The following is a 12030-nucleotide window of genomic DNA, read 5'->3' as shown; positions in this document are numbered from 1 at the left end:
ATGCTGTCTCCAGCCCCCTGGTGTGTGTCTGAGGCCTTGCCTGGGCAAGGCAGGATTTCACAAGAAGGTGTGAGTCCCCTTTGAAGAAAGGTGACTTCAAAGACTAAAATGGGTATAAGAAGGGCACCCAAACTTACAAACTTTAGAAACACTTCTGGAATCAAGAGGAACCTCTGCCTGGAGAAGAGCTGATCGCTGAGGAACAAGTGCTGCCCTGCCTGTGACTGTGCTTTGTGGAGCTTTCCTGCAGTGCTGCTTCTGCCAGAGTAAGAGGGCAAAGACTGGACTTTGTGTGCCTTCCATCTTGAAGAAGAAATCTCCAAGGGCTTGATGTAGAGCTTGCCTCCTGTTGTTGAAGTCTCAGGGATAGCAAAGACTTCTTCCTGCCAGCACCTGGAGTCTCTGGAGAGACCCCTACTCTGCTCTGTGGTGCCCTTCCAGTTCCTGGGACCCTGAAAGGAGAGGCTGGCAGCCTAAGGACAAAGATACACGCACCGAGCGCCGTGCGGAGAAAAGATCGACGCGAATCCGATCGCGGCTGAGAAAACGACGCGACGCCGGCTCCGCAGCTGAGAAACGACGCCGCAGGAAACGCGACCGGAGAATCGACGCCCGGAGCAGGAGAAACGACGCGCCGCATCGCTGACGAAGGCTGAGAGATCGCAACCTGCGCCGCGGGACTTTCGGACCGTCGCGTGGCTGGCTTTTTCGACGCGCATCGCCGTGCCGAGCTGTTTTCGACGCATAGAACCGTGCAGGGTTATTTTCGACGCACACCGCCCGTGCGGGGTTATTTTTGACGCAAACCAGGTACATTTACACGCTAGCAGCGCTAGTGTGTTGTTACAACTACCTAAAGACTCTTTTTATTTTTAAACCTTTTAAAAATCATAACTTGACTTGTGTATGTTGGATTTTTGTCGTTTTGGTCTTGTTTTGTCTAGATAAATATTTCCTATTTTTCTAAACTGGTGTTGTGTCATTTTGTAGTGTTTTCATTAAGTTACTGTGTGTGTTGGTACAAATACTTTACGCCCAGCACTCTGAGGTTAAGCCTACTGCTCTGCCAAGCTACCAAGGGGGTAAGCAGGGGTTAGCTGAGGGTGATTCTCTTTTATCCTAACTAGAGTGAGGGTCCTTGCTTGAACAGGGGGTAACCTGACTGTCAACCAGAGACCCCATTTCTAACATTGGTGACCAGCGGTCGGGATTGGACTTGTATTTGTACTTGACATACAGTAATTAAGTGTACACTACTGTTTTGATCTCAGACCACTACGTGACCACATACTACTTGTTTGGTGATCTTTTGATTTTTCTCTTAAGGACTCTTTTTATTCTACTTCCATGATTTTGCTGATCCCTTGACTGATTCTTTTCACTTCATTGGGAAATTATTTTTTTCTGCCTTTTGGAACTCTGCACTTGTGACCATCATGTCTCAATCTGGAGATGCAACAGCTGGAGCTGTGTTTGAAATGGAGAAACTGAAGGAGTACTCAGTTGCTCAATTGAAACAGTTCCTTAAAGATCTTGACTGTCCCACTGAGAGCTCCACCAGGGAGGGGGAGCTGCAACAGGCACAGAGGGCCTGGGTGACAATCAAGAAGGCTGGAAGGCACACAGAGGAGGAGAATATGGGGGGGGAAGTGCAGAGGATACACAGTGGTGTAGTGGAGGAACCTGTTACGCCTGGGGGGAGGGTCCCCAGGAGGGATGGCAGGGTGTCACCCAAGGGTCTGACTCCTGAAGAGTTACAGGACAGACAGGCAGAGAGGGAGTTCCAATGGGAGATGAAAAAGCTCAATTGGGAGTTGGAAGAAAGGAGGAGGAACTTAGAGATTAAAAAAATGATTTATGCTTACGAGCTTAAATTGAAAGAGCTGGAAGTCATGAGGGCTGAGTCCAGCTGGAATGGTGGCAGCAACAATTGTATATCCAGTGAAGCTGCAGAAGTGCACATGCCCAGAGAGGTGGTGCCCTACTTGAAGGAGGGAGTTAACACACGCCAGGAGGTTCAGGGGTATGAGGTAGCTCCAGTGATGCACAGGGTCCCTGAGGTGGATTGGGGAACTGGCATGGGGAGTCATATTCCTACTGGTGGGAGGGACACTCTACTGACTCTAGGTGAGAGTGACAGGGAGAGGGGTTCCCCCCAGGTAGAAGTCCTGGTTATGGAGTGTGAAGACATCCCAGAAGAGTGTGGGTTGAGTGTCAGGGACAGTCAGGTACTGTCCCACCAGTCTCAGGAGGGTGATGTGGGGTGCTTTGTCAAAGCAGAGTCACTGGATGGTTGGGTGAAGGGTACTTTGGTTAATTCATGTGAGGGGCTGAGTGATGTAATTGCTGGAGAGCATATGTCTAGTCCTTATTTTCCAGAGCTATGCCAACACCAGGTGGAGTGTGAGTTCTCTGACCCCAGGGAGCTTACAATGGAGGCAGACTTCTGGGTGAGTACCAGAGAGTCTGAAGAGGCATTTGGGGGTGCTCCTGAGAGGAGTGGTCTAGGTAGTTCCCAACCAGGTGAGGTAGGGAAGGATTGTAGTGTCCCAGGTAGGTCCCAGTGTAGTGGGATGGGTGAGGGACCCCATGTCCAGTCTCAGAGGAGAGGGAATGGGGATGGGTTGAGGCCCAAGGTGCCCGAGATCCGGTCCCAGGTCCTGGAGGGTTCCCTGCGGGAACACCAGGAGGGGAGCCTAGCCTGTACCATAGGGCCATCTGTTGAGGGAGACCCCACAGTGTCAGGAGAACTTGGGGGGGCGGCTGTAGCCAGCGTCCCACCAGTTCTGGTGTCTGGCAGTACCACTCCTAGTGAGGGGGTGCAGAAGTCCAGACAGAGGGTTGAGAGGGGGTTGCGGACCCCAGTGGAGAACCTGGAGGGTCAGGGGTCAGCTCTGAGAGCAGAGCCCCCCATGAATGACCTTGGTAAGACCATTTCTGGGTTGGGGGGAATCCAAACTCTGTCAGATGGGCAGAGGTCAGGGGACCTGCGCCAGCCAGACTCTTGTGTGGCCCTTCGAGACAGTGTGTCCCTTGAGGGGGGTAAGTATGCCCCCCTGGAAGTCCTGGTGTGCCAGGCAATGGTTCAACCGCAGGGTGGTGACTCTGGGTTGAATGATCAGGTTCAGGGGGTAAACTCTGACCTGATGGGGGGTAAGTGTGCTCCCAAGGAAGTCCTGGTGTGCCAGGCAGTGGTTCAACCGCAGGGTGGTGACCCTGGGTTGGATGACCAGGTTCAGAGGGTAAACTCTGACCTGGTAGGGGGTAGGTATGCCCCCCAGGAAGTCCTGGTTTGCCAGGCAGTGATCCAGTCTGTGGGTACAGACCCTGGATTGGGGGGCCAGGTTAAGGGTGTCCCCCCTGACCTGGAGGAAGGGGCTACTGCTAACAGTGCCCCTACCATGTTGTCTTCTGGGGGGGCCACTCCTAGTTGGGTGGTCCAGGACCCCAGAGGAGAGGGCAGGGGGAGGGAAGCCTCACCCCTGGCCCTGGTCCAACCTGAAGGTACAGACCCCAGGTTGGAGGATCAGTTGCAGGTTAACATCCCTGCACTGGTGGAAGAATTGTGCAGGACTGCTTCTACAAGCACCCTGACAGTTTTTGACTCTGGGGGTGCCGCTTCTGCAGGGAGGTTACAGAGCCCCAGAGGGGAGGACCAGGGTCAGGTTGTCATCCCTGACCTGGTGGAAGAGAGAGTGGTCAAAGGGTGCCAGGCACCTGGGGCTACCACCCCCCACTCTCCACAGTCACAGTGGTTAGAGAGGCCTGAGGTCGGGCTCTCATCCCTGACAGTTGTCTGGGGCCACTGTGGCTTGCTGTCCTGGTGGACAGAGTTGCCCCTGGGGGGGGGAGGACGAGAGTCACACCCCGGGGGTGGAGTGGGCAACACCACTGTGTTGGCCCTGGTGGTACTATCTGCCCATTGCAATACATCTGTGAGCAAAGTAAAGTTAGGTGTTGCACAGATGGTGTCTGTAGATGTGGAGAAGGGTTCCCCATGGGTTAGCTTAGTGGGCCCTGAGAGTATGGACAGAGGGATCCAACTGGAGTCAGGAAGGCGTAGAACTGGAACATGCCCCTGCTGTTGTGGGCCTGGGTCCCTGTTCTATCGCCCCAATCAGGGAAGTACATCAAGGTATTGATTGTTCTCCCCTGGCTTTAGGCTGGTAGGGGGTCGTGTTGGACTTTTGCTTATGCAGGGTCATCCCCAGTCTTTTTCGCCTCCTGCCTCCTATTTTTTTCTGACATGTTGCTGTTGGCTTTTCAACTCTGAGCACTTTACCACTGCTAACCAGTGCTAAAGTGCATATGCTCTCCTGTTTAAATTGTATGTAAGTGGTTCATCCATGATTGGCATATTTGAATTACTAGTAAGTCCCTCGTAATGTGCACTAGAGGTGCCAGGGCCTGTAAATCAAATGCTACTAGTGGGCCTGCAGCACTGGTTGTGCCACCCACATAAGTAGCTCTGTAATCATGTCTCAGACCTGCCCCTGCAGTGTCTGTATGTGTATTTTTACACTGTAAATTCGACTTGGCAAGTGTACCCACTTGCCAGGCCTAAACCTTCCCTTTCCTTACATGTAAGGCACCCCTAAGGTAGGCCCTAGGTAGCCCCAAGGGCAGGGTGCAGTGTATGGATAAGGTAGGACATATAGTAATGTGGTTTATATGTCCTGACAGTGAAATACTGCCAATTTCGTTTTCACTGTTGCAAGGTCTGTCTCTCTCTCATAGGATAATATGGGGGCTACCTTTAAATATGATTAAAGTGTAGATTCCCCTAGAGAGTAGATGGACATGTGGAGTTTGGGATCCCTGAACTCACAATTTAAAAATACATCTGTTAGTAAAGTTGATTTTAAGATTGTGCGTTTGGAAATGCCACTTTTAGAAAGTGAGCATTTTCTTGCTTAAACCATTCTGTGACTCTGCCTTGTTTGTGGATTCCCTGTCTGGGTCAGTTTGACAGTTGGGTTGTTTTTCACCTCACACCAGACAGTGACACAAAGGGAGCTGGGGTGTGATCTGCATTTCCTGATTAGCCATCTCTGCTAGGAGGGAGGGGTGGAGTGGTCACTCTCATCTGAAAGGACTGTGCCTGCCTCTGACAATGCTGTCTCCAGCCCCCTGGTGTGTGTCTGAGGCCTTGCCTGGGCAAGGCAGGATTTCACAAGAAGGTGTGAGTCCCCTTTGAAGAAAGGTGACTTCAAAGACTAAAATGGGTATAAGAAGGGCACCCAAACTTACAAACTTTAGAAACACTTCTGGAATCAAGAGGAACCTCTGCCTGGAGAAGAGCTGATCGCTGAGGAACAAGTGCTGCCCTGCCTGTGACTGTGCTTTGTGGAGCTTTCCTGCAGTGCTGCTTCTGCCAGAGTAAGAGGGCAAAGACTGGACTTTGTGTGCCTTCCATCTTGAAGAAGAAATCTTCAAGGGCTTGATGTAGAGCTTGCCTCCTGTTGTTGAAGTCTCAGGGATAGCAAAGACTTCTTCCTGCCAGCACCTGGAGTCTCTGGAGAGACCCCTACTCTGCTCTGTGGTGCCCTTCCAGTTCCTGGGACCCTGAAAGGAGAGGCTGGCAGCCTAAGGACAAAGATACACGCACCGAGCGCCGTGCGGAGAAAAGATCGACGCGAATCCGATCGCGGCTGAGAAAACGACGCGACGCCGGCTCCGCAGCTGAGAAACGACGCCGCAGGAAACGCGACCGGAGAATCGACGCCCGGAGCAGGAGAAACGACGCGCCGCATCGCTGACGAAGGCTGAGAGATCGCAACCTGCGCCGCGGGACTTTCGGACCGTCGCGTGGCTGGCTTTTTCGACGCGCATCGCCGTGCCGAGCTGTTTTCGACGCATAGAACCGTGCAGGGTTATTTTCGACGCACACCGCCCGTGCGGGGTTATTTTTGACGCAAACCAGGTACATTTACACGCTAGCAGTGCTAGTGTGTTGTTACAACTACCTAAAGACTCTTTTTATTTTTAAACCTTTTAAAAATCATAACTTGACTTGTGTATGTTGGATTTTTGTCGTTTTGGTCTTGTTTTGTCTAGATAAATATTTCCTATTTTTCTAAACTGGTGTTGTGTCATTTTGTAGTGTTTTCATTAAGTTACTGTGTGTGTTGGTACAAATACTTTACGCCCAGCACTCTGAGGTTAAGCCTACTGCTCTGCCAAGCTACCAAGGGGGTAAGCAGGGGTTAGCTGAGGGTGATTCTCTTTTATCCTAACTAGAGTGAGGGTCCTTGCTTGAACAGGGGGTAACCTGACTGTCAACCAGAGACCCCATTTCTAACAGACACAAAGAGTCACAAAAGCAAAGACTGAGGAAGAAGCAACTGACTTTGACCCAGCCCTGCAGGTATGTCAGCGACGCCCATCAAATTGTGCCAAAGTTGTCTTGTACTCCAAGCTATTGTGCCTCCAAAAGCCTAGGAAGACAGCCTGCCTTCAACAAAGACCCAGTAACTCCTGTGGAGCAGTGGAGCTGCTTCCCTGCTTCTTGCAGGCAGCCCAAGAGAACTGTGAGGACTCCGGACCCCTGAAAACCAGACAATTGAAAGCACCACACTTCCCCCCTGCCACCTAGCCCGAGTTGAAGTGGGCCAATGATGCCAGCGCTGGTCACTCAACTCTCCAGAAACAAAGCCCACCTTGGAATTGCCCACTGTGGACTCACCAATGCAGCCTGCAGCCTCTGTCCAAAGGCCCCCCTCCACTGCGAGTGCTCCCAGTGGAGAAAACCAGATACCTCAAGATACCTCTGCACCTATTGCCCCTGGCCTGTGGAGAAGAGGACCTAAGGTGTCCCCAAGTCCCTGAGCATCATGAGAGCTGAGCCAACCTGCTGGCTCAGCCTGACTGGCCTCCCAGTCCAAACCTACAGCCTCTTTTCCACTGGACCGATGAGTAACATTGGGCACAATGCTGTACTGCACCTGGCCGCCCCAGTGCCAACCGGTGTGACTGGTGTGACTGGTTGGTGTGACCTTGGAACTTGCCCCATACTCACCTTAAGTCCTGGAGATAGGTCCTATATGTTCCTGTATTATATCTGTATGCAGTACTTGTTTTTCCTCCAGAGGATAACATTGCTTTGTCTGAAAAATGCACTGTCGACTTTTGAAACCTGAAAGTATTTTTCTTGCAAAACGTACTTACCTGATCGTATGGATTATGGTGCTTATATATATATATATAAAGATACTTGTTATTTTTGTACACTGGTGAGGATCTCCTTACTGAGTCATGTGTCTCATTTACTGACTGTGTGCCTATGATAAATCTAACACTCCTCTCTGATAAGCCTTAGGCTGCTCGACCACACTACCCTCCAAAAGAGCACCTTCGGATTGCTAGAGCAAGCCCCAGTCCACTGGTGAGGGAACCCCGGCACTCTTTATGTCTCATTTTGATATATTAAAAAAAAGAGCAAGCTTCCTCCAGCATTCATTCACAAAGCATTAATACATACCACTGTAATTTGGTATTTGGAAGGGATGCCCTAAACCCAGATTGAAATTCTGTAGAATCGCAGTTTGGTGTTTGTACATAAAAAAAGTATTTTTGCAGTTGCAAACGGATGATTCTGCAACAGCAAAACTTCTGCAAATCCGGCAATTTGCAACCTCAAAAATGCTTCTTACATCTGGCCCTATGTCCTCTCTATTTTTGACCTTTTCATGTTGGTACAGCCAAGGCATTTTATACAATCACATGAACATGAGAAGCCAAGAGACTGACCTTTGTAATATTTATTTCAGTATTTCATCTGTTTCTAAGGGTGAGTGAAGCAGAGATGTCTATGTTGTATGTGCGTCATGGATTTTCTGTACCCACAAATATGAATTGCAGGAGTTAATTTGCTGCACAGTCTCATTGTGGTGCTGTATCCTAAATTGAGTGAAGCACTGTCATCAAAATCTGGGCCTCTGTTTGAAATACATGCATAACAAACAGTCCTCCATACTCCTCAGAAGCCTGGAAATCGCTTGCTGAGTCCTGCAAGGTTCCTCAATCAGCTTCAGGATCTACATGACATCCCTGGCTGACATCATCCGTGCACACAACATCCTCACCCATACTGACAACACACAACTGAGGTTGTCCCTGCTTGCAAAACACTAAACACCAGGAACAACTTCAGCTTGTCCATTGCCGAAGTGGCCACCTGGATAAAGTTCAACTGCCTTAAACTCAACATGGACAAGACCGAAGTAGTCATCTTTGGGAAAGAGACCTTACCATTGGACTCTGCCTCGTGACTATTGGCCTGAGAGCCACATCCACCCCAGCACTCAAGCAAGAAACCTTGGAATCATTATCGACTGCAAGCTAGACATGTCCAGGTCAATGTTGTCACGTGGCCTGCATATAACACACTGACTATGATGGAAAAGGTAGTTAAGTAACTACCCAGTAACACCAGGAAAACCGTCACCAAGCCCTCACCACCAGCAGACTGGACTATGGAAACATCCTCTATGCAGGAATCACCAACCAAGACACCACATGTCTCATGGGTTATATGGCAAATATAAAGATCCACATAAAAAAACTCAGCATAGCAAAACAACATATCATAACATGGCATAACATAACATCAACTGTACCTGACCCATGTTATGTTAAGCACACCAGGCTTAAATGGTCTTAGTTTAAACCCAAAGTTTTGGTTAACCTGGACGATAACTTAGATATCTATTTGCCAACACTCCACTTCATATTAGACTGGTGGCACACTAATGCCTATATTTTTGATTTTACCAATTCAAAAAGTTTTTTAAAAAGTCAAGAGTTTAGGGGCCAGATGTACAAAGCAATTTAGCAGTTGCAAACTCTGTGATTTGATAAATCATAGCGTTTGTGACTGGTAAATGGATTAATAGCATGTACTAAACCCATTTAGTGATGCAGTAATTGACTACAGAATAGCTAAATGGGTTTAGATATGCATTTTAAATCACTGTTTCAAAGTGGTGCATTCAGGGTGTCCCTTTCAAATTGCGATTCATCATGCAATGTATTAATGTTTTGCAACCAGCCTCTGACTGCAAAACATTGAAAATGTACCATTCCCAAAGTGGAAAGGGTCCTGGCAGGATCTCTTCCCCTGTGAGAATGTTAAAAATATAGTTTTGGGGGGAATGGACAAATTATTTTTTATAAAGTATTATTTTTCTTAAATGTAGCCCTGTTTCCTTTATGGAAAACAGTCTGCATTAAAAAAGGTTGCATAATGAAGTGAGATCGGAGACATGGTTGTCAGTAAACCTCAGCAGGCCACCATCCCTGTGATGGCATCCAATCATATTGAGTCTTAGTTTGCACACTACCTCATGAATATTGATGAGGTAAATTTGATTGACACCTATCATGAGTCAGAATGTTGACCTATTTGTACACAGGCCAGTTCACAAAAATCCACACTTGTTGCAAAAATACTGGCCAGTATGTTGCTACCAGCATACAGATCATCTGGGCCATTATAACAATGGGTTTGGGGGAACGGGTTAAAAAAAGGTGAAAACGTATATAAAAACATAACAGTGATCGTGCCAGCAGAAGGAACATAGCAGACAAATTGGTAATTCAATAAATATTAACAGATAAAAAGGAAGACAGCATGGGAACAGGGGATCCAGTAATGAGGCAGTGCTTCACATACATGGTGACTTTTAGTAGTTGCCTACAATTTATGTACAGGTTGCTCTGAGCAGAGCTCACTTACAAAAAACAGTGCATTACCTGGTTCCACCTCTCCTTTTATTATACCAATCACGTTGTATATTCTCCGTATTTCATTGCTAGTGTGGATGTGCATTTTGACCTTTCTAAGACAATAAACATTCGACAAAAGGAAAAAATCAATAAATCGGTTCATACATTGCTGGGTCTGCACAGATGTGATATATTTGTTTATGTTTAAATGACACACAGCACAAGAAACAATATTTAAGGAAAGAGGATACTTATCCAGACTATACTGTGCAGACATTTTCTACCAATGACATACTATGATGCAGTAAAATAGGTATTTTGCTACATAGAAGTGATAAAGTATTATTCATACTAGCATACAAAAAATAGATAAATATCGTGCAACTAGTCACCCACCATTCTCTATAATTACATATGTTTGCAATAGCAAATGTTAAATGAGGGGGTTGATATGCAACTTTTTAATAAATAAATACAAGGATAAGGAAAGATCCAATGGGATGCTGTCAATGGGTACTACAGCTATAAACAGTGAACCAGCTGTTTTTAAAAAAAAGTTTGTTGGAGGTGGTGGACACAGGCACTCGTTTTTGTGGCCCGGTGTTCTTATTTTTTACCATCAGACTTTTACCCAGAGAAAGAGAAAGGCAGAAAAATGATGGTGAAGAATGAAAAGAAACCTAAGAAAACTGTGAAAGGGGATGAGAGTCTGGATACAGGAAGTGTAAGGTGGTACTGAAACAGGCCGGTGATGCAATCAGAAATATTGGCATCTGGAACCCCTGATCTTCCAAACTGCCGGCAGTGGACTTCTAAGAAAAGTCCTTTCACTTAATTATCTATTTATGTGATTAATTTGCAGATTAAGCAATGCTGTGAACGTACATTCATAAACCAATATTACAAACAACACAAAATGAGAAACATATTGGAAGCAGAATGATCAAAGTAAAACTCAGGGCCCACAGACACACGTTAAAGTCCAAAAACTCTGTTGCTGATGTACCACGGTAAGATTCTGAATTAAGGTCTGGCCTTTAAAAGGATAAACATCAATATAGAACCGGAGCAGAGTAGAGGGAGGCCCAAAGGTGACATCGCATTGGGATCTGTTCTCACCAGCTGGAGGTGAAGGGTCCGTGACGCCTGAAAATGTTCTTAATACTGCTAATTGATTTAATACTCGCTCTCTTTGGCTCACAATGTTTCATAAATCATGAAGAATGTGTCACCAGAGGATCAAAAGCTGTGAACAGGACCATAGTGTTTGAAACCGAGCATGAGAAATTGCAGCCAAATTCTGGAGGAAGCTTTATTAGGAATCCTTAATGATTTTGAAACGAGTGTCTCTTAGATCGGTAGCCTAATTAGACTTTGAGGATCAGAAAGATGTGCTGCTGAGAAAGCATCCAAATGTTGACTAGGCAACCATGTCCTGACTATGCAGTAAGCGCATCAGGAGACTTTTAAGTTCCAGATTCTCGCCATAAAGCTCCCATTTCAATCTTTGTTTGAATTTCAAATACAATGACCGGAGACTAATAACAATTCGCTGATAATAGCGATGGGACGTGAAGTATATAGTTATGAAGTTTTAAATATTTGGCCGTCGAACAAGTGTGAAATCACAAGTAATGCATGTATTATTTCTATCTAGAAAATAAACAAAGATGCATTGGCAAAGCCAGTTGGTCTTGCTTAGCAGGTGGCATTTTGCTTTGCCAATTCTTTTAGAACTGTGGCGCAAGTATTGGCAAAGCCAAATGCCGCCTTTTTAGAATATCATTGTGTATACCACCAAGGTCATTACTGGCAATTTTGGAACAATACAACTATACAAAATAATATAGATACGAAGTTGTAAGATAGCTGTCAGGTTCAGTCTAGATGTAACAAAATGGCCATTTTGGAAGTATACAAAAAAATATTCCAAGGCGATAGACACCTGATATTGGCATTTTCCAGTGCTTGCTACAAAATCCTACAAGCATAGTAAAGCCAACACTGGCCGCGTGGGCAGAGCCTGAACAAGGCAGGAAAGTAAAATTATGGAGGTGGGAGAGCTACAGTGTTGAGAGAGATAGAGGATAGAAATGCAGGGGGGACAGGAAAAGTGATGAGGTGAGGATGACATCAGAAAGAAAAAAGCAGGCAAATAGAGCGAGGTGAAACCAAACCTAAAATATTAGTATTCAACTAAATTAGTTTGTTCAGCTAATTTATTTACCCTTGATGCACATGTATGGATTTCAAATGAGGCTGTTGATTTTTATACAATTGAGGGACAGGGGTAAGGCGGGTTGA

The 12030-nt window shown here is 46.7% G+C and overlaps 1 protein-coding gene across 2 annotated transcripts in view; it reads right to left on the bottom strand.

Moving 5' to 3' along the window:
• The window catches only part of LOC138249850 (glutamate carboxypeptidase 2-like), a 477831-nt gene that overhangs the window by 207837 nt on the left and 257964 nt on the right, over nucleotides 1-12030 (bottom strand). For both annotated transcript variants that reach the window (XM_069204011.1, XM_069204012.1), the window contains exon 9: nucleotides 9754-9839. In XM_069204011.1, coding sequence (XP_069060112.1) covers nucleotides 9754-9839 — 86 coding nt within the window. The remainder of the gene's footprint in view (nucleotides 1-9753; nucleotides 9840-12030) is intronic.

Source organism: Pleurodeles waltl, chromosome 8, assembly GCF_031143425.1.
Source record: "Pleurodeles waltl isolate 20211129_DDA chromosome 8, aPleWal1.hap1.20221129, whole genome shotgun sequence".
NCBI classification, from domain to species: Eukaryota; Metazoa; Chordata; class Amphibia; order Caudata; family Salamandridae; genus Pleurodeles; species Pleurodeles waltl.
The sequence above is the reverse complement of the archived record's forward strand: the minus strand, read 5'-3'. Positions and strand labels throughout refer to the sequence as shown.